Raw genomic sequence first — 27,864 nt, 5'->3', positions numbered from 1 at the left:
TACTTCCCCCGAGGATTCCTCTGGAAAACCATCAACTACAGTGCCAAAGGGTAGCTCTGGAGGGAATTTGCAGCAGAGTCTTTATTGTGATTGCCTTTTCTGTGCATTTCAGCTTAGCTGGAACATTTGGACTTTGGTCATAATGTTAGATCATGCACAAATTATTATTATTATTATTTTATAGGTAGAAATCATTATATACAGTAGTATGCAGCTCATTGCAGTCATATTGTGATTGTGGCTCAAGAGTTGGCAGTTCGTCTTGTAATTGAAAGGTTGCCGGTTCGAGCCCCGGCTCGGAGAGTCTCGGTTGTTGTGTCTTTGGGCAAAACACTTCACCTACCGCCTACTGGTGGTGGTCAGAGGGCCCGGTGGCGCCTGTGTCCGGCAGCCTCACCTCTGTCAGTGCGCCCCAGGGCAGCTGTGGCTACAATGTAGCTGCCATCACCAGTGTGTGAATGTGTGGATGACTGAACGTGTAAAGCGCTTTGGGGTCCTTAGGGACTAAGTAAAGCGCTATACAAATACAGGCCATTTACCATATTGCCCATCTACTGATGCACTGGTTGGCCCTTCTTTATCTGTCTTTTGCACCTACTTATATGTACACACCAGTGCTCTGTGCATATTCCTAACATTCCTTCCTTTCCACTTTCATAAATCCACAGAGGTCTCGCTGTTCACCCTTTTGCTCTCCTTTACAAACACAAACGGCATGTTCTCTCTGCAGCTGAATCTACACTCCTCTATCTGAGGCTCTTCTACTCCTTTCATGCCTCAGTTCATCTTTTATACCATTGTCACCTGCAGGTTTTTCTTTGTTTCTTTATTCCAGTTGTTCTCTCCATTTATTATCTGTGGTCTTGCTCCTGCTTGTTCCTTTGGGCTCATCCCCACAACGCCATGCTCCAACTCACTTCTCTGTCTCTGCTTAAAGGTGCAAAAAACAAACCCCGAAAAACAATCCAAATTTGTTAGAGATAGAAAGTTCAGAAGACAGGTTTTTATCTCGGAGGAAATGACCTGACCTGCTTACTGTGCTTTTTTCCTCCACTTCTAGTTTCACTTTGGCTGGATTCCACACTAAACACTGCAATGGTTCTTTTCAGGATTATTCATCATTTATTCACACAAATCATGACAAAGAGGACATAAGGTGCAGACGAGTTGCAAAGCTGGTAGCAGATGTGCAGCAACATGAGTGAGGCTATAGCCACTTAAATGGTGGTGTGTCATTTTGTGACATGCATGTGTGATTTGCAAATGGGATGGGCAGAAGGGCAGGTGACATGAGCTGGCACTGAGACCAGTGAAATAACACTAAACTGCTGAGTTTAGACATGTTTTGTTACTTGAATAAAAGGACTTCAGATGCAACGTTGGCCTGATAAATATAAAGGAAACAAGGCACCCGGTGTTTTCTTATTGGTCCATAGACAGAGAGGATTTGATGGTTTTGCTTAATGAGATTTTTCTGGTTTAATTCTGTTGCTCCATTATGAATGCAAGAATAAAAGCCACTATCCTCTCCAGACTTCAGCCCCATGTTGTATTTGGAATAAGAATTAATCCACGAGATCCTCGTTTTGATATGGCACCTTTGATGATAAAGTCACTGGAGTTTTTGCACTGCACTCTGACAAATGTGAATCTTTTAACTTTTATGTGCTGTCCTATTTAATCTGAAATGTCAGCAGAATTTTGCTGTTAGGGATGCAAGCGGTGTTAAGAAAATTAGCAGCTTCTGCCTGCCTGAATCCTTCCTTTGTTTACAGACTTGCAGGATGTCGGAACAGAAGCATTAAATTCAAGGATGAGTAGGTGTACTGTGTCATTTATGTACATTGTTTACTGGAGAATAAGTGTTTCACAACGCCTACATAAATCAGCCGTCCCACTTGAGATAATGCATAAATGCATACTTGATATATAACAAAGAAAAATAAGTGACTGTTTGAAATGCGTGTTATGGTTAGAGAAGCTGTATGACAGCAGGTCAGCTGCAGTTCTTCATTCAAACACGCTCTTCTCTCTGTTCCCTCTCCAGGGTCTCTTCTCCTCATCAGGTGAAGCACTGTGAACCGCCGACCCCCTCACCACCCTCCCTCCTCTCCTCCTCCCCTCTTTCCCTAGAGGCACCACCCACTACCCTTAAATCCCCAAACCCCACCTGCCAAACTCCCTCCGACAGCTGCAACTGGCCCCCCTTTTACCCCATGGTGGCCCCAAGGCCCGCCCTCTCACTGCTATTGGCTGTCCTGGCCTGTACGGGGCCCGCGCGCCCCTCGCCCCCCCTGCTTCTCCGGCCCCGGGAGAGAGAGAGGGACTCAGGTGGTGTCAACATCGCCGTGGTCCACTCGGGCTCCTCCCTGCTCCCGGAGACGCCGGTGGCGGGAGGTGCGGGGGTCGGGGAGCCGGGGCCCGGTCCGGGAAACGGTCCGGGAGGAGGGGGAGGAAGGGGAGTAACAGAGACAGCTTCATTAGCTGAAGTGGCCGAGATGACTTCATTTTCCTCCTCGTCACACCTGTCGCTGGCCGCGCTCGTGGGGGAGACGGTGATGACGCCCTCGGGTCAGGCCAACGTCATCTACCTGGCTGTGAATGAGAGCAGTCCCGGGACCCTGCTGCTGCAGCTGTGTGAGCTGCTGGCCACAACACCACTGCAGGTAGACAAACAAGTACACAAACCTACTGTTACATTCCCAAAGACTGTAAGAGAGAAACTGTTAACATCGCCAAAATTGGAACAAAATCATCATAAATAGTGATAAAAAAAAAATAAAAAATAAAAAAAAAGTTCCCTTCAGGTCAAAATGTGATAATGGCTGGATGTCAAGATCCAATGTGGTTACTCTTAAACATCTTATATATGATAATGTACATGACTTTTTGTCCCCTATAAATCATTTTTTGAGACAAATTTAGTTCACAAGAGGCAGAGCGATAAAGACAGCAAAGCACTAACAAATGCAACAACAGTTCAAATGTAGAAATACTGATGTAAACAATGCTGGTCTTCAAGAAAATTAATTGACTTTGAAAATATTTTTTAAAGATAAGAAAGATTAAGATTATATGCAGTGTGTTTGGTTCAGACTGAATGTAATCTGAGTAGCCTTAATCGGTTTTGGAATGGCTCTTCAGTACTATGATAATCATCATCTGTATGACGTACAAAGGATTCTGTATCACTGCAGCTTTTGTAATTATCACTATTAGATTTAATGAGGATTCATTTAATTGAAATTACCAGTTGGTCACAGTGATGCACTCTGACAAAAGGTGTTACGGAGGAAGAATAAAAGGAGAACTCCAAATCCTGCATAATTACTCACATCTGCACAGTTGGCCAGTCTCAGTATGAAGCGCTGTGACTGTCAGATGGACTTTGTTGGAAAGCATGCGTGAGGTTCTTTTCATTTACCTTCTTGATAGGTCATGTGGCTTTAAATGAATCAGTGAATGCTTTTTCATGCATGGGACCATGTATGTGATAATTCAGGTACTCTTACTGTGACGCGTCACAGAGGTTTCTAGTAGAGAAATGCATGTGTTAGGTCGTTAGGGAAGTGTCGTGGTTTGGTGTTTTGTGCTTTTATTCTATTCATCCATGTTCACTGTTCATCTATTCACTCATTCATTCATAGTATGACTCTTGTGGATGGGAACAGATCTGAGTTTGCAACTTGAGAGCTGCTTGTGACCATACAGAGAGGTAATAAATGTGCTGCATACTATACTGCTGATTTATTTACTCGGCCATATATTAATCCATCCATTCATCAACAGAAAAATACATTATGCATGCATGTATCCAATCTGTGTCTCTGTCTGTTTTCATGTTAGCAGAGTGAAGGGTCTTGTTATGAATGTCTTCGATCAAGTATGATATTAACTATTAAGTAACACTTGCCACCCTATCTCCAGGTCCTGTTTATAAGCTATTTGCATATCAAATGCTTCCCTTTGAGAATTGAGCTGTCATCTACACTTAACTTCAATCCACTTCCCCGAATCGCTACAAGAAAACAAGCATTAAGTCATCAAGCCAACCTCAAATCACAATAGCTCCACCTCATATTATTATGTAAAGCAATAGCCTCACCAGAAGTTCATGCATTTTTCATGATTTTATTTATAATGCGACAGGGATTTCTAGAAAAAAATTGTCACACAAAACACCATTAGCAACACAGATTTCAATAAGAAATCATATATATCGAGAGAGAGACAGAGATTTTGCAGAAATAGTTCAGCATGCATGCAACAGCCACACCTAGCAGGCCCTTCAGGAGCTGAGGTGGCCCATAAGCCAGGAGCTTATCTGTTGTTTCTGTGGTGTGAAGCAGCTTAAGCAGCACAGGTACAACACACCCCATTGTCCTGACAGGATGCCAGTCCACTGCAGGGATTTAACTCTGATTATATCTCTGAACACTGATTGCCAAGCAGAGAAGCAAAGCCCAACATCTGATAGATGTTTCATGACTTCATTAAATTTCGGAAAGTCTTTGGAGAGATTCAGTTTCTGAGCAGGATAAGAAAATACAGTCTTCATTAGAATGAAGTGCTATCAGGAATTTTGTGAACAGCATGTGAATGTACTTATTGTTCCATTAACTTTTGCTCACTTGGTTAGTCTTTGAATTATTCTCGGGGTTCGGAGCGCCACGATTAAAAAAAAAAAAATAATGGCTTTGATGAATATAATTCTGGTGAGATGATTATGAAATTGCTTCTCAATGAAGCTGATGTAATGTCTTCCGTCTGATGTGCCAGGTTTCAATGTGCAACCTTTGTTTTACTTCCAGGGTTTAGTGTTTGAGGAAGAGAGACCGCCACCGCCGAACCGCGCCCCTCTGGCCCCGATGCTGGAGTTCGTTTCTGCCCAGACAGGGGTTCCCGTTGTTGCCGTTGGGGGAGGAGCCAGTCTGGGAAGAGAGCCACAGGTAAAAATGGATTACCTATCATTGCATCACCAACCCAGTTAATTTCATTTGAACTAAACCAAGAACTTTCTGTGGCTTGGAAGATGAAACACTTTAAGAAATAAGCCAAGTGATAATTGCCTCCTCACCTCCTCAGACCATTTGAAGGGGGCCAGGAAACAGTTTTTGGTATTTTTAATTGAAAGTTATATTTTATAGTTAATATTTAGTGAAACCAAAATTAGAACCAATGAAAATGTTTAGTGATCTGCATGAAAAGAAGTTCAAATTGTGCCTTTTAGACCTGGTAGTATCGTGCAATCATGTCATGTTTTCTCCAATGCTCATTTCCACTTCCATCAGCCATTTTTATTCCTGTCTGTTTAAGGGCTCCCCTCCCTGAGTTTCATCTGATTGGCTGCCTTGTCTGCTTTTACGTTCACCTCTTGCTGTAGTATAGAGTTTTTTTTATTACTAAGACAAAGTTTACACACCGATGTAAACACTGGAGTCCGTTCACCAGTGAAATAAATGGCTGGTATGTCCTTTTTCTAGTTAGCATTTAGGCTTCCACTGTTTTGTGCTTTTGTATTTTGCCTTCTGTTTGCTGTTGTTCTACAGTTGGAGTTTTGTTTTTGTGGAGCTTTTGGGTCCCTGTTCTGATTCTGGCATATTGTGAGTCTTAATTCATGTGATTTTCAATCTTTCAAGCTTGATGTTACCATATGGTTATTTGGTCGAGATGTTTCCAGTGTCATGGTTCATGTTTAGTTGTTTTAGGCCTTTCTGGCTCATCTTTCTGTGCCTTTTCCATTTTCTCTGTTGTCATGTCGAGCAGGATTCCTCTTGATTCAGAGCTTTGTTTTATTCCTGTTTTACTTTGAAGGACAGTTTTTCTTTCATGGCTTCATGATACCAGTTTTACTTCCTCTTCATGTGTGTAATCACTTTCACCTGTGTCTCGTTTTCTAATCAGCCAAGGTTTTTAAAAAAAGTAGTCTGACATGGATGAAGTGGATAACCTCGAAAGATGCATTTTTACTGGGACAAAGTTCCTGTTTTTGTTGGAGCTTAACAGAGAAATGTGGGCTACAGAAAAGCAAAGCAGGGATTGTGTCTATATTTGGATGTGACTGCTTTAAAATTCACTTGTGAAAACATGAATCTATCCATTAACTTAAAGCATATTTATGGTTGAGTAATGGCTAAAGCTCTACTTGCCGTTTTTGTTTGCACTGTCTTTTAATTAGATTATGTACGATCACTAAATTACTGGCACATTTGTTCATTTTTGCTTTTGCTTCTGATTAAGTGGGTGAAGAATCACACCTTCTGCGATCTGACACTGGATAAGAATGCTTTCCTAATGAGCTTTTTCTTCATGAAAATTACATTATTGACTTGGCAGATTAGTTTTTAAACATTTACTTTGATAAATAATTAAAAATGCGATTTCAAGCAAGAAAATTAATGTTTTGCCCTCAAAGCTGAAACTTCATCAAATATTATTTTTTAATTGAATTGAATTTTTTTTGCCACCTGAATGATGTCACTCCACTTTGTGTCTCAAGGAGCTGGGAAATATCAGTCCATTAGCTCCTAAAACCTCTAAGTTCGCACTGCCAGCCCGACTTAGTGTCTGCTGTTTGGTGCTGGGCAGGTGGTGTATAATAGGTTTATTGGAAGTCTTTTGATGGCTGCCTGCTGTGGTGGAAAATGAGTTTAATAAAAGCAGTGAGACTAAACCAGAAATTTGTGAACTGCAAAACCAAAACGAAGAAGCTCAAAACCTTAATGAACGGTACTGCGGCGTTGCGATCACTCTCTGCGGGTTTGGCACTGTGAGGGATGGCAACTATTGTGATTTGATTGATTGTTAATATAATAATATAAATTAGAGCAGCATGGCACCTTTTATGTAGATGAGCCAGACATGAAATCTGAGAAGTTATTAAAAGTGTACAGTTTCTCCTCCCTTCTTTTCTCCACCTTGGTCTCAGCATACTGTAGAAGCAGGGCTGGCGCAGACTTGATTCAGAGCTCATAACTCTTTTAGAAAGAAAAAAAAAAGCTTTAGAGTTGACAGATTATCTAGGCGTGTGAGTAATATGGATGTAACTCTCTCTATATGAAAAAGTCGGGTGTATGTCATACTTCCGGTAGCAAAAAATAGAGCTGGTGAGAAATATGTAACTTCTATCCTACGAGTCTCTCGTAGGAGGCAGTTATTTTCTAAATACTTTAAAAAGTCAGAAAACTGCTCCTCTGATCTCCTTGGTAAGCATGATGAAGAGAAAGCAAATGTCTGCTCGAGCTGCTCCACTTTTGTTGGTGCTGCTGCTGAGCTCGTCAGGCCAAGAAAGATGCCAAGAGGATTTATTTTAAGTGGATCATCATATTGGTCCATTTGATTGACCTTTATTATAATTATGAATTTATTTTATTTTCAGTTGCAAACGGGACAGACATGACTGTGGGATAGGACAGGGGGAAAGAATGAAAGAAAGAGGGGGAGAGAAAGAAAGAAAACCAAAGGGGAGAAAAAAAAAAGAACAATACAAAATTTGTAATTTATTTTATCAACTTTCCTTCTGACCATGCTGTCTGTGTTGAGCGCTCAGTGAATCTGCATTTGACTACTCCGCCTAGGCTCGAGAGTGCAGCCTAGGCGGAGTAGTCGAACGCAGATTCACTGAGCACTCAACACAGACAGCATGGTCAGAAGGAAGAGCGCAGGGCAAGCTAGCAAGACAGAAGTGGACCTCCCCACCCTCATTCAGATCTGGCGTTTGGAATTATTTTGGTTTTCATGTGACGTATGACCCTGAAGGTAAGCGAGTCATGGACTAAAGTAAAACAGTATGTTGGATGTGCCATGCAATGCTCAATTACATGGGTGGGAGCTAGTGTGTTAGCGCAGTTAGCTCGTTAACGTGTTGGCTGTCTAGCCCCTCTGTATAGGGTAGCTCGTTAACGGAGATTTGCCGTGTTGTGGCGTTAAGGTTATTTCAACGAGATTAACCTGAAAGCACTAGTGGGAACACAACGAATATGACTGCACATTTACACCGACATCATCCTAGTGCAAAGACAAAAACAACAAGCATGCATGCTACAAACTTTAGCCGAGTCATTTAGACAGCTGTTAGCACAGGATTCTCCTTATGGAGACCTGATATGTTTAATATGCTGCTGAGAATATAGCCCAGAAGAAGCGGATAGTATAGCTTTTATTTTGGAAAGAGTCATTTCTCTGTAATAAACTCTTTTCCAAAGATGAGTGATTCCTCAATCAGATACAGGGCTCGCAATATCGCTAGCCCGACGTCCCGGGGCTATCTCTGCCCTGCCTGTCGGGCTATTGTAGGAAGGAAAAATATATGTCAATGCTTTTGCATTCTTTCAGAAATGTAGCTGGGTAATTATGTCATTGGCATCGGTGAGCCACTGTCAATATGTGACATATTGAAATCGTGTTTGAATTTGTGCTTGTTTTTTTGCTTTCACTTTGCAATCACGCGAACTGTGTATAGAGAGCGACAGCACTGATCTGTGAGTGATGATAATTTGTGCACCAATTCCTCTGACATCGTCTTATTAATTGTTAGCTTACTATGCAAACATGACAAGTGAAATCTCCCGCAGCTTAAACATGTGAGAGGTTGATCGCGCAGAGAATCGCTGAGCTTATGTGAGTCCGTGTGTAAAAGCAGCAGGATATATATTTCACTACGATGACCTGGATGACTGAGAACCTTCACAGACAGATATATATTTTAGTTCTGCTGAGCCAAATAAGACAGGTCAGGGTGAAGAAGTGACAGCCAAAGAAAAGCTTACCACAAAACGGAGAAGTTATGACAAATCAGACTATAAGGCAAAAAGAAAGTGCAGCTTTATGGTTTCATGGACAAAAGAATTTCTGTGGCTGCAATATGACGAGCTAAAAAACAACACGCACAAGGGTTAGGGTTAAATTTAAAAACTGTACTTTTGTGTTAAAATATATATTTATAATTTTAATAAATGACAAATTAAAAAAGCATGAACATTTTTTTTGTATCGAAAAAATATCGAACCGTGACACCAAAGTATCGAACCGAACCGTGAATTTTGTGTATCGTTGCACCCCTATCAATCAGCTAATCAGTCACTCATATATACGCTGCAGCTTTCCCTTATTCAGATCCAGATTGTCTTTTACTTCCTGTAATCAACCAGCAGCCATGTTCAATTGTTGTTTATTTTCATTCATGTTTAGTGCTCCATGTGAATTATCGTGTTGGCTGCTCACTGATGGCATTTTCTGCTAACGGTATTCTTACTCCTGTTCTATAGTGGAAAGGTTAAAGTTCAAGGTTACTTTATTTATACCCATAGCTAAATTTGCTTTACAGAAACATGATAGCATTTGGCATCACTTCACAAAACACACTCCTATATAAACCTGACAGATATACATTTGGTATTTAGACAAGATGAATCAGGTTAAAAGAAAAAAAGTTCCTATTAAGTTTAGTGATGGCAGCAGGGTTAAGTCAAGGCTGCAGGTTGTAGATATGACCCTGGGTCAACACACCTGAATCAAATGATTAGTTCATTACCAGGCCTCCTGAGAACGCCACAACATGTTGAGGAGGTCATTTAGCCATTTAAATCAGCTGTGATGGATCAAGGAACCATCTAAAACCTGCAGGACACCGGCCCTTGAGGCCTGGAGTTCCCCATCCCTGCTGTAGAGGAACCATTATTAAGAATTGATAAATCAATCAGTGTAACTGTTTGGGGTACAGGGAGGCTAAACAAGGCTGTGACTCGACTGGACCATCTCACTATCTGATTCAGTGAGCTTTTCTCTGTGATGGAGGTCTGACCGAACCATGCCACAAAACAAAAAGATAAAACAGACTCAATAAAAGAATTATAAAACAAAATAGGTTAATGAGTTGGAAAGTTATTTTGAATGCAAAGTCAGAGCTTTTAGCCTAATAAAGACAGTTCTCTCTTAAAATGGCTATTCCTGTGATGGACTGGTGACCTGTTCAGGGTGTACCCTGCATTTCCTAAGTTGTTTAACCCTTTAAAACCGGTCGGAGCGGGCACGCTCCGTTTTGCGTAACTATTTTTAAATCCTTGTAAACCGGAACAACGTCAGCTAGCGCAATGATTATTATTATTATTATTTTTATTTTTTTTTGTATATGAAACCGGAAGAGTTGTACTTACATCTTGTGCCATAAGTTTGCCCTAGGTCACAGTTTCCTTCCACATATGGCTTTGCAAAAACTGCATAAAAAGCACTTGCAGCAACAAAAACACGCTTTGCCGATCAAAAACTGTTTGCTGTTCAAAACACTTCCTGTTTGACTTTATGCTTTTCTGAATAGTTTCTGGGATGCTTAAAACTCAAATTGCACTGCTGGAAATAGTTTCTTTTGATGCATATGGTGGGGTTTTTTTTGGATTATAATATTTATTTTCATTTTTCCTGCAGTATATAAAAACTGGTGCATCTCAAAAATAAATTTCGTGTTTGAAACTATTTTGTGCAACATTTTTGTGGGACAAACCTCTTAAATTTCTCTAACTAGAAATATATGGAACAAAAACAAATTTCAATTTGTTTGTACTTAATTGCACTTTTTTGCAATTTATGTAGTTACTATGGACTTAATGCATATAAAATTTGGGCTATAATGGTTGTATTGATGTATAGTATAGTCCCCAAAATGGCACTACATGTAAAAATATAAGATAAGATGAGCTCTGGCGGACTTGGTTCTATGGTAGGTCTTAAAGGGTTAAGTAAGAAAGCATATGGATCATCATTGCAACTTAATATGCACACCTAACCTGCTCTGGAGGTTATGTTAATATTTTCAGTTTAAAACCTGCTGAAAGTTCCAGCTTTTCATGACATTATGCTCTCCATTTGCACTATTTGCCTATTTGCACTACTCTGCCTGGTTTACACCCAATGTCATTTACCCATTATATTGTATATTGTATATCTTTCTTGTTATATGTAAAATTGTATTGTATTTATTTAAATTTTTACTTTTTAATTATTTTACCTGCATTTTTTAATCACTCTTATATTTAAATGTTCATTTGCTATTTTATCTAGGGATTGAGAGTAACGTAGTTTCTATTCTCTGTATGTCCTGTACATGTGGCAGAATTGACAATAAAGTTGACTTTGACTTTGACTTTGACTAAGAGTGAAATAGATTCTTAGCTGAGAGAATGTGTCATATGCTGTGTGCTATGTGAGCACACAAAACTTAAAGCAAATAGTTTTGATTGACAAGCAGGGTGATACCACATCGTTGAGCTCATCTTTTGGGGGATTTTGTTGAGCTACCTGACACAAAGAAAGCATCATTATGTTCAGTGGTGCACATAAGTGGTCCGCAGGTGCGCATGCGCTGTCAAAATAAAAGACGCGCACCAGATAAGAAGTTGCAAAGTGCGTTTGCGTACATATAAAAGGCACTGTTTTTGTCTGCTAGAGTGGAATTTTCACAGCATCATTTGTTTGAAGCCAGCTCACCTCCTGCAACCACTTGTACGAGAATACGCGCTTCTTTTGTGGTTCTGAACACTGTTGTGGAAATTTATTAACAAAGCCTGCAGACACGATGAGCAGTTAAAACCCAACACTTTATTTCCCATGCATGAGGAGAGACGTCAGTCAGGGGGCACTGAGAGTCGTCTCTGACAATGAACAGTTCAGGTTCCTTTTAAACACAGTCACAGAACAAAAGGCTTTTACAGTTGAGGTTCACACCTTGGCTCTAAACAGAAAACCCTCTATCACCTGTGAGACTCTCCCCCACTGTGGGGCCAAGCCTTCCTGTGTGAGCTTCTGTCTCCTGGGAGACATTCACCAGGTCCTCACCGTCTGTTTCCCAGCGTGAGTGAGGCGTGAACCAGACATACTAAACTAAGTAACATCAAAGCATTTCATCAAGACAATACATTAAAGAGAAATCCCACAACAACACCAAAGTAATTGCTTAAAGGAGATTGCTTCTTCGACATCTTTAACAGTTCTAAACAAATGTCTGTCCTCCTCCAGAAAATCTTATGTACGCAAACACTCGTTGCAACTTCTTATCTGGTGCACGTCTGCGGACTACTTATGTGCACCCCTGGTTATGTTGAACATCCCTCTGAATTTTCATGTCTTGGATGAACTTTAGTTCTTGATTTTCTGCGAGGCAACCAGGCAGAGCCCATGGGGCAATTTAAGGTGGTGCATTTAAGGGCCTAGAGACTTAACCTGGCATGTTGCTTCTAATAGTTTGCTGGTATATTGAGATGTTAAGTTCCCTATGAATATAAGTAAGAATCTATCTAGTTCTGGGAACCTAATTGGCAGTTTGTGTATCAAAACAGACTTTAAAACAGTATACAGCATACATTTAGTTTAAGTGACAGCATCTGTGCTTGTAGAAGCATGCTGGTTGGTTGGAACTTGAGAAATCAGTAAGGCTAATTTAACAAGAGTACATTGCAGTTTACTAGCACTGTACTAGGATTTAGCTTATGTCTTGCCTTTTCCACTGTGACTGATTTAAATGTTATCTAGAAAAGCCACGATTGTTTGACCCCGCCAATTGAAGTTTAACACAACAAATGGGTATTTTTACCTCCAGAGTATAGCTTTGCATTTGAGAAATGTCTGATAAGTAAACTCTAATCAGTTCTTAATTGCCTTCGGGACGCTGAGCCAAACATGTTTCCTAATACGCTTTAAGAATTAATCAACCTTGTGTCACAAGTGCTTCTACAGCTGTGATTTGGGACACTACGTCAGTCATTCATTGTTTCTGGTGAGTGTTTAAATTACAAGAGTGCAAGTTTTCTTTCTTCTCTTTTGCTCCAGCTTCCAAGGGGACACATGTGCTTTGATTTTTGTTTCATACACCACCACCCAACTGCTCACTCGATGCACGTTCCCAGCACACTCTACTCTCAGCTGGGTTAAAGAAAGCAGACAAGCTTACATCATAAATCAGGCTGCTGGTTTGATATTTGACCTAGTTCAGTTTAGCGCAACCTGAGGTGAGCCCTGTCGACATGGATGGGTGGAAAGCTACGCCCTGAAGTTTCCTCTTTGATCATCCACATGTACCCGCAGATGCAGAGCCTTGATGATTAATTTAAACACATGCCCTCTACCTCTTTGTTTAATGTTGAGAAAGAGCCAAAATTAGTACAAGCTAAACCGATAAAAGCCTTGGACAGCAAAAGAGCGCTGGAATATGCACGCTGTCATGATACGTTTTTTACTATATATTCAGTGTTTAAGCTCACATTCATTCCAACTCTCAACCTTTATGGATTTTCCCATCCTGATACTTTGTTCTCATTTCAGCAAAAAATACAATGGCACAAAAGTCAATAGAAAAGAATTCACTGAGTAGCTCATCTGTCCAGATTAAGCATGAGTGGAGAAGCAGAGAGGACGGCCATCATTGTTTCCTTCATTGACACTGAAAGCCTTATTCAGAAACCAAGGACTTTTTTGACAGACTGTCTTATTCCTCTGAGTGCTCCCCTCTTATTAGGACTAAAGTCAGTCTCACACAAAGAAAAGGGCTAAGCTGGAAGAGAACTTGCTTAGACAGCTACTGTATGAATTTGCTCACTTTTACACACTTACAGTCCAGTATCACTGAATTACATCCAGAGCAGTTAAGCAGTGTGGATTTTAACTGCGGATCTTAGTGTTTAAAACAGGAAATTGTGTCAGTAGATGCACAGAAAGTAAGAACATGGTCATTCATTGTTGGCCATAAAATATCTAAGATGTGTTTTGAGTGCTTCGGGATAGGTTAATTGGAAACTCTAAATTTCCCATAGGTGTGAATCTGTCTGTGTTAACCTGTCCAGGGTGTACCCTGCTTCTCCCCCAAGACAGCTGGGATAGGCTCCAGCCCCCCCCCCATGGCCCTAAAAAGGATAAGCAGCAGAGAATTGATGGTATATGAATGACTGATATTGTGTTTAACACGATATAGAAAAAGAGATTAAAAAAAAAAAAAAATACAGAATCGCATGTCTCACGGCGGTGGTTCTACTGTCAGGAGAGTACAAACAAGACTTTCTTCTGGTCCAGCAGTTTACTTATTTGGTTTCATCTTGGATGTTTCCTGCTGCAGCAAACTGTTTTAATTTTTTAAAGAAAGCCCCAAAATCCCACTGTGCACTACCTCCTCAGCTCAGCAGTATGCAGGCACTGGTTTAGACTTCAGGAGTTGGTAGAGACCGTGTGTGTGTGTGTGTGTATGGATGGATGCAGACTTGCCACTCATTTGTTGCCAGATTTAAAGCTTTTAACTTTTGCCGAACATGAACATTACAAGTAACACTGTATAATGTTGGCCTAACATCACTCATCTGTTCAGTTGGGTTGAGATCTGGTCACTGAGAAGGCCAGAGTGTATGATTGATATAATATTCACATTCAGACCATTCAGAGGGCAAACATTACATCTCATGCCTATGAATGGGTCGTCATCATCATAAAAATGATTTGAGATAAATGTGATGAGTCAACTTTGTATTAATTTGCAGAGGCCATTCCCTGAAAAGGACAAGTGGTGTCAATCCATGCCAGCAGAAATGTGTAAATGAAACACAAGATCCCCTTTAGTGGGGGGGGTCAAGGGTTTAGCTTTTCATTTAATTTGTCAGGTGTGTTTAAAGAAGATGCCATTTCCCGATTATGATGCTGACACTAAATGGACCTTTTAAAGCTATAATATTATTATTTAATTAACGGACATTTAATTCTGTGTTTGCTTTGTCCAAGTCCCCAAATAAATTTCTGTCTCATGGCGTCTCCTTCCTATCTTTTAGGAGAGCGGTTCCATCTACCTCCAGTTCACCTGCTCCACATTGCTCCAGCTTGAGGTTATCTTCGAGGTGCTTGAAGAGTATGACTGGACCTCCTTCTCTGTAGTGACCACTCGTCACCATGGCTATGAGGACTTCCTGGCCATGGTGGAGGGTATGACCGATGGCTCTTTCATTGGTTGGGAAAGGAAGAGTGTGGTGATTCTTAATGTAACGGACGACCCCGGTGGGGCACGGACGAAACGACTGCTCAAGGACAATGAAGCCCAGGTAAGGCTGGAAACACAAATGTCATTTCCTGCTGTACACATCCATGAAAAAGGTTTCATTTATCTTATGGTGAATAAAAAGGAAAAAAAAATACAAAGAAATATATTTAACGAAAGATATCTGTACCACCTGCCACTCATTTTGATGAGCTGCCAACCTTGAAATCACTTCTGTAGCCCGAGGCTCAGGTGGGGGAGATCTGTGAAGGCTCCACAAGCCTTGAAGAAGCAGATGGTGATCTCTCCCTCAAAAATGATATTTTCCTCTATTGTTAATGTAACCTCATGCTTTCAGCTTCTAGGTTCATGTTGAAAGTCACAACCTTCAATGGTCTTGCCCCTAGACAGATAAAATGTCTCACACACTATAAGGCTGTACTGTTCGCTTAGGCCTTCAGCAGTTTTAAAAGTGCATTGCAGTATGTGAGAAAGATTTTAGCTACATACACAGCAATGGAGAGGTCTAGATTCTTCATCTAAAATCATCAGCCTTGACATTTGCAAAATACACTTTTGAAGTGTTCACATACTGCGGGTTCTTTATTTAGCTAACTAGCCTTCAACCCTTTAGCGTTCTGCTCAACCAATTGGTAGCACATTTTCAGGCCCTATATCTAACTGAGGCTTTCACTGAAATTGACCTACCTTGTTGAGTCTTTTTTACCAATTGGTTTACATCTGTAATGCCAAAAAAATCCTCCAGAAGGCACTGTGAATGGAAACTGTTGGGTCTTCTTATACCTCTCCAAACCAGGAAGTCAGAAACAAAAAAAACATCCAACATATTTTGAGTGTTTTTGATGAAACTAAGATAGGAAGATATAATTTTTTGATATATGATAGTGTTAGAGGACTTACTAAACAGATGTATGTCACTTGACAGCATTAAAAAAAGTCAAATTAAATGTTTAATAATTTTTTTAAAAAGTGGTCAACCAAACGGTTGATTTGTCCCTTTTATGGTGCTAATGCTAACATAACCTAAATGTTATCAAAATGTATTATTTGCCATAAAGTCAGACCACTAGACCCATGTTTATCCATTGCTATTGATAAATCACATTAAGTGTTAGCACAGCAAGAATATGTTGAAATAATTTCCTCAGTAAGTAATTTTTGTAACTTTCTGAGTTAATATTAGTAAATATTGTAAAAATCAAGAACAACATGTGGAAATCACAAATATCATGGGGATCTACATTCTTCAGTGCTCCCCTCAGTAAAAAGGAACAGAAGCGACCTCTAAGGGGCCAAAGTTGTAAAAAACACTATGCAAACCCATAAAAGAACCTCAGAAACCAATGGCTCTCAAAAGGTTTCCACCTGGCTGTGTCTGAACCAAGTTAACAAGCCAGCATCTAGAGTTGGACAACCATGATTCAGCTCTCCAAGACCACAGAATAAATGCTATAGACCCCAACGACCAAAACCACAAGCAGATGTGCTTGATTTGCACTGTTTTTTTATTTATTTATTTTTTTAAACAAAAATGATTTTGCACAGTAGCATTCAATCAGAAGTGGCCTGAATGTGAGTATTTTGTGCTGTAGCACATTTTTCACATTTGCAGATTAGAAAACTATGTATTTTGTTGCTTGAGATAATACTTTCCTTTGATGGAATGAAAACAGCAATGTTCACCTGCATGCTACTAGAAATAAACTGTATCCAATGCTCTGGATAGTTTTTGTTATTAATTGAAATTTAATTTGGCCTTTTATTGATTTTTGTTCAACTGTATTATCTAATGTACTTGTATTTTCATGACATTTCATACTTTTACCATTAAGTGACATCTCAACCGTTTGGTAGAGATCAATATTTTAAAAACTACAGGGTCTATTGAAAAATAAATATTGATTGTGATTATTACTCACCCAAATCAATAAGAAATGCAAACATTGCTTTTTTTCTTGCTGTGTACCTCAAAGTGATGTTTGTAGTGCAAAACAGCTAAGGTGAAACAAAACATTGAAGATCTAAACTAAAGATGGGGAGGAAGCGATTTTTTTATTTTTTATTTTTTTTGCATTGTGCCATTTGGAGGTCTGATTAAAATCATTCACACTGAAAATCTGTGGTCAGCTTTTTAAATGGGATGTGATTTAATACTAGCAACACTAATACTATTTGCATGAGTGTACACACACTTAGTTAGAATTGTGTGCAGTGCATTAAATGATGAATATGTCCCGCATTCGTCTCCTTCAACGACAAATACTCAGCTTACTTGGACACATGCATGATCAACTTCCTGACTGTTTAGTATGGTTTTGTGTTGCTTTTAATTTTTTAACAGTGCATATATATTATCACCGGAGGGGATGTTTAGTCGTAATCAGGGACAGGGTAGAACACCACAAAAGCCATTAGGGCTTATGATTTTATTTTTTGTGCCCTTGATGGGTTATATACTTTACCTCAGGTGCAGGTAGATTACGAGCTGTGGGTGGCCATTTACCATTTATTATAGATAGTGTTTCTCAGAGCCAGATGTAGACTTGGCTTCCCCTCTTGAACTGGCCCAGGGTACAGTTTCCTTAGCCGTGCCCAGGCATCAAATACTGGTCATGGATGAATGGAACTGTGGGTTAAATGCACTTTATGATATGGACCACTATTGTGAGTAAACCTTTAGTCGATAACAGCCTAGTTTACTGATACCCAAACTAACTGATGAATAAACGTATGAATAATAAGTAAGTAAAATTTACCTGAAGCGAGGATACGGTTTTTTTTTGTACCTGTGGTTGTGCTTGTGTCACACAAAATGTAACAAAATTTCCTTTATGGGTATTTAGTTTAAATAATCTATGGGTCGAGTTATTCTTCTTGTCTTTTTATAAAAATGGTTTCACAGCGTTGTCTGACTGAGGCATTTACTTTTTCTGTGATTATGATTGATAGAAATGCCAATCATAATATTAGGCTTCATGTAAATGTAGCCAATATGACAATCACCCACTCACATCACAGTGACAGTTACTTTATGTGAGGAATGTCGAATTCATTTTACATCATGGGCCAAATTGGGCTCACTTTTTTCCTAAATGGACCAGACCACTGAAACTCATCTTTGAGTCAAAGCTACATCGTACAGCTTTGTCTACATGATAGAAAATGCTGCTGTAGTAGATGAGAAAACATTTTCAGCATGACTCTTATGCTGTACAAAATGTTTAGAATTATATGAAAAGTGCTGGTAGCTTATTGGCCAGCCTGCTCTGTATTAATAAAACAAAGCTTTTGTTAATTTACAAAACATGTCCTTTTTTACTATAGATTTGTATTATTATTTCTGTAGTAAAGAGTAAAACACTTTGCCATTTTTTTTTAATAAGAATAGCTGTAAAACATATTTTCACAAAGTTACATTTGATTAAAACAAAAGTCCAACATTGATGTCCCCAGGTGTTATGTTTGACACCCTCGCTTTCTGTAATTATAGCTGTGAAAGAATTTTTTTATTTCATTACTCGCATACATAAACGTGTGCCATGATCATACAAGTAAAACATACCCAAAGAAAAAATGAGTTTTCTTCTATAAGCTGCAGAAGGACATTTTTCTAAACAGAAATCCAGATTAATCAGCTTTTTCCCCCAGATCAGCATATCAGCAATAACTATGAAGTTGAAACACTGGCCCAGAACTTAGTTCTTTGAACATTTGTGAAGAAGGCTAAAGCATCGAGCCGTTTAAAATTGGCCCTTCACTTACAGTAAAAGCCCTATTTTGGGTCGACTGAGGATATGCTATTCATTTACTGTGATATCCTGGGGGTCCACTCACACCCACCTACACAGCATCTCCACAGATACATAGGAGCTTCGTAGTGTAACTACAACCTTTAGCTATTGCAGCTCTGCATTACTCTGCTCTTTTCACAGCCGGGATCATCGCTTTGCTAACTTCTGCATTGCTACTGTTTTACTCACTGAAAGGCTCGTGCACACAGCTCAGTGCAGAGGCTATTTCCAAATTCACTTTATATAGTGCCAAATCACAAATATAATTACCTCAGGGCACTTTATATTGTAACATAAATACCCTGCAATAACACAGGGGAAATCCATATGAGCAAGCACTTTGGTGACAGAAGGAAAAACTCCCTCTTAACAGGAAGAAACCTTAGGGAGGGGTCAGGGAGGGGCGGGCATCTGCTGGCGACTGGTTGGGGTATGGAGGAGACAGGACAAAGACACACTGTGGAAGAGAGCCAGAGAGGGAAATTCTCCTTCCTTCATTTGGAAAAGCAACACATTCCTGTTATATATTAAGCTAAATATTATGTCTTGGTTTGCAAACTTGAGCAAAATAGATTTGAGGAATTAGTCTGGTCATGTAGTAGGAGTGATGTTGTGCATTACTTTCAACCTTGAACAACATAAAAGGCCATGAATGGACTGCTGTTAAACATAAGTTGAAGAGCATAAACATCACCTACAGATAACTACAGAAAAATTAGAACAGACATCTTCTGAGTTGACCTTAGCTGTGGTTTAACACATCTGATAGGGGGAAATTAGTTTCTGTTTACCCAAGGATTGTTTCTTCCCACCATACTTCTCGTCTCTCACTGTATCCGGTTCATACATATTGATTCCTTGCTCTCATCTTTTTTACTGTTGTCAACTTCAATGACTTTTTGTCAAAATAAAGTCCATCAAAGGGAGGAAGAAATGTAGACGGGATGAGTGGACCAAAGAAAAAGGATGAACATGATGTAATCTAATGAAAGTGAGACGAAATTTTGAACAGCAAAGTAGCAGCGAATGGCCTTTAGATCTTCACATGTACATATTCTGAGTTATTTTATTTATTTATTTGCTTTTTGAGGAGATGACTGTATGTTTGAGGAATATTTTTAGAAATTGTGACAAAGTGTTTGTCAGTGTTTTTCAAAGCAAAAGCACTGAAATGTTTTTATATCTATGAACACCTGGTCAGCATTTCACCAGATTTGTGAAATGAGGCTTCTTAGTTCTGACAGAACTGTCAATGGCTGCCATTCATTTTAAACTTGACATCTCTTTGTTGATGTTGTTCATTTGTTTGTTTCTGTTGGATTTAAAGGTATTTTAAGAGCTTAAACTGGATACACAAACCACCTCAGTGCTAAAATTCAGATGTCAGTAAACAGTCGCTCCCCAAACTCCCTTCTCCCATTTCCTTAGTAAAGTCACTTCCATCTCAGCAATAGTAAATACGAACAGGGCTGTAATGGAAAGTTTGGGATTGTCTCCAAGGTCATGCATCTTTTTTTTTTCTCTCTCTCTTACTTTCACTGAAATGTTGCCCTCTGAGGATTGTGTTCCCCAGTCCCAGGGTCAGTATCATCTATCTAAATTTTTTATTTTCAAAACAAATATGTGAGTGCACGTCCTTGGAAAAAGTAGCTTACTCCTGTTTTTACTGTCTTTCAGGGTGTTTTAGAAGCAGCCCAGTTAGTTTTTGGCTCATAGATGGTTTTTTTCAGTCTCCTCCTTTTTTTTTTTTTTTTTTTTTTTTTTTTGTTTCTTGCTGCAACTGATCTGGTCTCTTTTACTATCAGCAGTATATTCTAATACGTGTCAGTCTGTTTTGGATTAGATGGAACTAACGTCCCCTTTGTTTTAAAGAACACTATTAAATGGGGTGTGCTGCCAGCAGTGTTGGGCAAGTTACTTTGAAAAAGTAATTAATTACAGTTACTTTTTTGAAGAAGTAACTAATAACTGAGTTAGTAACTGCATTACAAGATTCTAAAAGTAATTAATAACTTGAAAAGTAACTAAGATAAGATAAGATTCCTTTATCAGTCCCACAAGGGGAAATTTCATGTTAAGGCTGCCGACCTATTGCACGCAATGGCGGCGCCATCTTACCCTCCAACCATACATACATTACCCAAAAACATCACATGGGGAAGACAGGTCAGAGAGGTATAACAATGGAAAATGCACCACATGAGGAAAGATAAGGAGAAAAAGATAACTCCCCCCAGACTGAGCTCCAACAGGGAGATCAGTTTGAGAACAGAAAAAAACACCTCTGCACATGAAAAAACTCTTAATACACCAAAGAAACACATGACAAGCAGCAGGGATGGGTAAAGGGTGAGAGACAGTGTAGACAGTACATCTGGGCCTGCAGCATAAGCGCTGGTCTCCTTGATCCACCGTCAGCATCGGAGGGGAATAAGCGTGGAAGGCATTTGGAGGGGGAGGGGGGATGAGTGTACATCTGCATGTGTGTGTATATATGTATGTGTGTGCGTGTGTGTATGTGTCCAGAGGTCAGCTGAGACAGTGTCCTAAGTAAACAGTCTTCCAGCCAACCCAGGTGGCCTTGCATAGAATGGGAAGAACAGTCTAAACACAGTCGTTATCAGGGTGTTGTTGTTCAGCTCCAGCATTGAGGCCGCAGCTGGCGCCGAAGTGGTAGCCGCATGAAGTGATGGTGCTTTTTACTTTAGTGGGAACAACTCATGAGAATTTCAAAGCAGTTCTAACAGTCCAACACTGGTCTCTCAATCTCCCGTGGGAGAGCCGTGAGCTTCTCCATGATGTTATCAAACTTACGCTCTGTGATGTTGTCATTCTTGTGCTCAAAGAGCAGATTCTGAGAACTCACGACCGCAGTGAGCTGCTCCAAGATGTGATCCAATTTGCACTCAGAGGTCTTATTCTGAGTATTCACGGCACCCGTAAGCTTCTCCAAGATCTTATCCGTGCTGCACTCAATGAGCCCATTTTGAGAACTCACGCAGCCTTGTGGGGGTTTGAACAGCCGGTTCCGCTTTCGTAATTCTTCGATAAGCCAGGGCCAAGCCAGCTCCGATCAGCAAGAACCCTGTTATCATGGTTCCGAATAGGTAGATATTTTCAGCGTCTTCAATCGACAGTCCCGCCAGGCACACGACCCTTCAGTTATGCCACCCGTCCATCGTTCATCCGGCAGGGAAAGTACCTCCAGGACACTCAGGCTCACCCAAGCCCAGACTTCTCGCTGAGAAAAGGGTGTCAATAGCATTCAGAGACCAGTTGATCAAATCCATAATTCCTCTTTTAGGTTTTAGAGAACAGACTGTGAGAGAGTGTTCCAGGGAAAAAGTAGTAAAAAAAACACGGGACTAGACAAGGACACAAGAGGCTAAGCAGGGAAGCTAAGGGAGAGGAGGAGAAAAGTGTGACCGCCTTCGTCAAGAGCAAAAGAAGAAGTCGAAACTATTGCATTACTTAAAAAAAAAAAAGTTTAACCCTCTGGGGTCCAGGGTATAATTGGCCATTTTTGACTACTTTCGATGTTTCCTCTACATTTCACCTTTAAAAACTATTTGTTTGCCTTGTTTGGTATCATTCTTTTCAGCACAACCTCACGTGTCTGAATTTACAGTTTTGTTTTCATTTTGTGATACTGTATTAACACAATTCATCTAAAATCAGACAAAAAACATCAAATCCCAGTAGAATGTTTTATTTTTACTGTAACAACCACAAACATGTTTAATGAATCATATTTCATAACTTTAAATGCAAATATAAATGGTCAATTTTAACCCTCCTGCCATCCTTTAAAAAACTCACACCCATCACCCTAGGGACCATTCTCAGCCACGCCATAAAAAGACCATATATCCATATTTTATTCCACTTTAAATTAGCCAACCTTGTAAAACTACTTCTCCCTGAAATATTCATGTAAAGTTTTAATTATATTTTCGTTGTTTTAACCCTTCAAATCCCAGTGTTATTACATGAGCGCCCTGTGTTATAAGCCCCAAAAACCAAAAAACGAAACTAAATATTTCCACAAAAAACCAGTTGAAGTAATATGTGATTGTCATTATAAGTAGGCCTTTAGATGGACCAAAGATTGGCACCAACATACATTTTGACCTGCCATTATTTTTTTTGCATTTTTTTTGCAATTTAAAAATTAAAACTTCAAGGCCCTGAGTCTTCATTGACATCCAAGAAAAGAAGAAAAAATAAAATCATATGATGATAATTTGGGGTTGAAAAATAGCGTTTATAATGGAAGTCAATGGGCAGAAAATGGTCCCCAGGGTGATGGGTGTGGGGATTTCTGCTGCTCAGCCATTTTAGGCTGATTTAAGGAATTCACACTGGAATATTAACATTGACAGGTAAAAACTATCCTGTGGCAAGTTTGGTTATATTCCACTGAACACAGTGGAAATGGCAGCCATTTAACACATAGCAGTGGCACAAAAAGGTCCCAAGAAGGCAGGAAGGTTAAAATCCTATGCACAAGTTTTGCAAACAACAAAATTATTTGCAGCCATTTACCTTTTTTACCCTTTTTTTAAATAACCATTTCAAACTATTTACAGAACAATCAGGTGTTCTGCATTCAATAAGATGCCACACAAATTATTTGTGCCACTCCAAAAATAATTTCTGTCCACTATAAAGGAGAACATCACAGCCTGATACCTGCAGGTCTGACAGCAGCAGGTGTATCACTCCTGTTTCTACCTGGAGACAGCAGTCACCACAGAAAACTATCCACAACACTACACACTAACTACACAAGAAAACACATCACCTACACACTCCAAACACGCTAAACGTCACAAATCTCTCACATCTCAAAACTCCCTCTCTCACCATCGCTCCTAAAACGTCCCCCTCTTCCTAAACAACCAAATGTCATGTTGCCATATCATTTTTGATTGGTTGACATGGTGCATTTATCCACCAACACAAACGGGCTCTTTTTTGTTTGCTCATAAGCAGAGAGTGCTTGCTGCGCTGTCCTTAGACAGCAAATGTGATGAAAATATTAAGGAAAAAACGCATATATATTGTTTATCATGACTCTGGTTTTACATGGCCTATCTGCACAATTTAAAAACTGGCACCTTGTTGCTTTGTCATCTTGAAGCAGTCATGTGATTGGCTTACCACGACTACTATATTCTTCCTCAGCCAAACAGCAGCACTCATGCGATCGTTTTGCCCCCTAGCTCCAGGTGTTGTGCCAAAAAGTGATCATCTGCCAGACAGTGATTGCCGTTTTCAGATCTTATGCCAACAGGCTGCACAGTAATTAATTCTCCACTATAGTAGGATACTTCCTAACGGGCAGTGTTGCTCAGACCTTGTCACCACCATCACTGGGCTGTTTCCAAATGCTGCTAGTGGGACTTGCATAATCCTCCCAAAATGTTCAATTCTTTGGTGGATATCCAAAAGGTTACTGTCTCATAATGTCTCTGTAGTGGTTTTGTAGTGCAGGTTTAGTACTGAATGGCATTTACAAAATGGTAAAAAAGACTGAGTGTCCAGTGAAGTACTCTACACAAACACACCTGATGCTACAATTATTGATTAAATTAGGTTAATCTTTACTGTGATGGTTCATAAACAACATATTCCCACTGAGGCTTTTATTACTGCTCTTCCTGGCTCCTGGTCCCCCTCTTTTTCTTTTTTTCTTCTGCTTGTTTCCCTCGCTGTTTCTCTCATCATACATTAACATGTCTCGCAAGCAGATGGTATCTGGATGTGAACAATCTGTATATCTTTAGACCTGTAATTAAAATTTGCCTCCAGTGCTTCCGGAGCATTCCACCACTCCCAAACATAAATATACCTCGGTGACCTGCCTTTAATCTTTCATTTTTCTTTTTTGTTTTTGTGATCTTTGAAGCTGTAGTACTGCATGGGTTATTGTTCACCTCAAAGCCGGCACATTAACATAACACAGGCATAAGATGAGGATTTGTGTCTCACTGACTGGTAAGTGAGACGGCAGGCTTGCTGTTTTTCTTCTGCATGCCTAATCATTACAAACCAAGCAGTGCACGAACAGAATGCAACGTGCAATGCTATTTTTAACTTTTCATTTATTATTATAATTATAACTTTCAAGGAACCAAATTACACTGTACACAAGAGTAGCAAAAATATTTTTTTAAAAAGTCTAGAGGTGAGTTTTGACAAGTTTCTTGAAGGACTCCAGTGACGGGGCATTGCGAAGCTCATATATGAGAGAGTTCTGGAGGGTGGGGGCCACCACACTGAAGGCCCAAAGGTTCTGATGTTGGTGCGAGGTACAGAAAACAGAGAAGGACCAATGCATCCGAGACTGTGTGTATGGTTTGCAGCAGGTCAGAGAGATACTGAGGTGCCAGGGCATTGAGAGATTTGTAAGTAAGAAAAATCTTGTGAGTAATGTGTGACTTGACCAGGAACCAGAGGAGATATTGGTATTAAAGTGTTACACCACAACTCAGACCATCTTCTGAGTTAGTTTCAGTGATTTAAAAATCCAAGTTCACTGCTTCTGATAAGTTTATATTGGCCCCTCTCTGATGTTCTAAAGTCTGCAATAACATGGACATCAATAATCTCTAGGTGATGCCTCCATTGTTATGGATCTATATTAGCATTTAATGGATCTGACTTTACATTGGGAACGGACAGAGATCAAGGGCTGATTGAATTTGATCAGTCATTAGCATTTGACGCTAGTTTTAAACATATCATTTGCAAAAAGAGTTTGAAAGTAAGTCAGTTCAAAGCCCAGATCTCAACAGCTGTAGATCTTGATGTTTACAGTGACATATTATTGTTTGTTCACCTATAACTCCACAACATCCCAGTGAGCTCGTTACACAGCTGCTGGACAAATGTACCCTCTGAACAGCAGTAAACTACCACATTTGACTGTCTAACTCAGCTATGAGGCCAATGCAGTGCCAAACAGTCTGTCAAGTAAAATCACCTTTGCAAACATTTGTAAAAGAATGGGCTCAATGGATTCAAGCGTAGTGCAAGAAGTCAGTTTGCAATAATATCCCTTACTGCTGATCATTGATTATCAAGGTGTGAAGAAATTCAGCAAAGTGGAAGTGCTCCTAAGACTCACACCAGCTCACTGGAAAGTTATCCATCATTTTCAGTCACGTGACCGACTCACTGCCCTGGCAGACAAAGCAGTGCTCCACCTTTAAGCATAAACAGTAGATAGTACTGCTGGAGTAAAGTAGGGATTTTTTCACCTCTCCTTTTCACCTCATGAAGAAAAACTACAAATTTTGGGAACTGTGATCCATATTCCGCCCATCAGCTTTATTTAAATCCCTGGCGATGTCTTTCCCAGAGCTGGAGTTTAGTGACATCTACAGGTATCTTCTAGAGATTTGCTGACTTTACCTGCTGCCAGGATGAAGTTTTCACAGTATGGACAGCTCCATGTATTTTTAATCTGGATGGGTAAATAATGCCACTATGTTGGAGGTGAAGAACAAGGAATTGTTCTTCATTTATTAGTAAAGTAAAGCACTACATAGCTATCTTAAACGGGCTACCACATGTAAATTTTAGTTTTGTTGACTTGGACATTTACAGTGTCATAACAGTAAAGCTGACAGAGTATCAATCCTACAGTTTAATGAGCCGTCGCTGACAGCCAGGGTTGCTGTGGAGAAGCAATGATTGGCGTGATGAGTGTATCTGATAGGACAGCAACTATCAGGCATTTTGGTCAAGTTTAAACTTGAAGACGTTCAAAGGATGGCTGCAGAGCAAAGGACCAGAGCACTGTTTTTGTCTGCCAGGTGGGCGTGTCCCAGTAGCTTTGACGTCACCTGGAAACTCTGGCTAGAGCGGGGTTGTTGAGGGACAGTGTTGTGCTGACTGGACAACCTAACTCCAAACCTCCTCTAGCATTAACAACAGCAGAAGCATTGTGTGCTGGGAGCTTTGTGTCAGGGCTTTTCATAGCTGGACAGTTCCTGTAGGTGTAATGTGTAGAATATCCAGTGCACAGTGAGAGTAAAGAATGGTAAGAGCAACTGAAAAACCTAAACAATGAGCTGAAACCTGTTAAAATGTTGTATTTAACACAGAGGATTGTTACCGTAACTGTTTCATAATAAATAAAAGTGCATTGGGTCCTGCTAAGGTAGATGAAAGCTGTTTTTTATAATGGACACTTTGACTGCTGAGATTATTAGTACGTAGGTAAGTCGTGTAATTACTCATACTAGCACTGCCAAAAAATATGATTATGTGTGTGTGTGTATATATATATATATATATACGCCATATATATGGTGTAAATTCACTATTTTTGTAGGGGACTTTCACTTCGACCTGGATGTTGACGCAGTTAAGCTCTGTCATGATAAAATATGACGACCCACAGGGATCTAAATGAAATGTTCTCTTCCAAAATGAGATGTCCAACATTTGAAAAATGAGTCACCTGTGCTAACAAAGTGATTGATGGGAGAAAATTATAACAAATTACATATTTTTGTGAGGGATGACAGCAAGCAGGGAAGCCAACTTCTTCCTTAGAAATCAGAGGAGGAGAACACTTTTAATTTCAGAGAAAGAGTGATAAAATTCGAGCTTGCAGATGCCATATGAAGGCTAAATATATGCTGACTGTTCAGAGGATGTGATTGATAGAGACTGAGTGTGAGCATGGACCTCATGCCGACTTTGATCCCATTTGCTGTCAACTGGGTAGGAGGAATCAGCGTCATCTCGCCATCCTCGGCGGTGAATGTGCAGCATGTGGCAGGATCCACACACTACTCGCCTGCTGCTCTCCCTGTGTGTTAGTAAAGCATTTCACATTTTGGTTTTGGCTAATTTCAGTTTTATAACCTCTTCAATTGTCTTACAAAACTGTGGCGCAAATTCTCCCAAAGTGCTTCCTGAGTAATCATCTGAAGTGCCCTCATCAACCACACACACAGCTGCTGTCCTCCGTCTCGCACTCCTCGAGTTTTGTGTTTTCTTACTCTCACTTTGTCTCTTTAATGTTGCCCCCCC

General features: G+C 40.0%; 1 protein-coding gene across 1 annotated transcript in view; it reads left to right on the top strand.

Moving 5' to 3' along the window:
* The first annotated feature begins 2,216 nt into the window (after window positions 1-2,216).
* Window positions 2,217-27,864, top strand: part of grin2da (glutamate receptor, ionotropic, N-methyl D-aspartate 2D, a) — a 145,451-nt gene continuing 119,803 nt past the window's right edge. Inside the window, exons 1-3 of the mRNA XM_085346875.1 lie at window positions 2,217-2,666; window positions 4,812-4,949; window positions 14,799-15,065. Of these exons, the coding sequence (XP_085203001.1) occupies window positions 2,217-2,666; window positions 4,812-4,949; window positions 14,799-15,065 (855 nt within the window). The remainder of the gene's footprint in view (window positions 2,667-4,811; window positions 4,950-14,798; window positions 15,066-27,864) is intronic.

This window comes from Diplotaxodon limnothrissa, linkage group LG22 (genome assembly GCF_057381915.1).
Source record: "Diplotaxodon limnothrissa isolate DT_005_m linkage group LG22, D_limnothrissa_male_GT1.1, whole genome shotgun sequence".
Taxonomy (NCBI): Eukaryota; Metazoa; Chordata; class Actinopteri; order Cichliformes; family Cichlidae; genus Diplotaxodon; species Diplotaxodon limnothrissa.
Note: the sequence above shows the minus strand (reverse complement) of the source record. Positions and strands in the feature narration are given on the sequence as shown.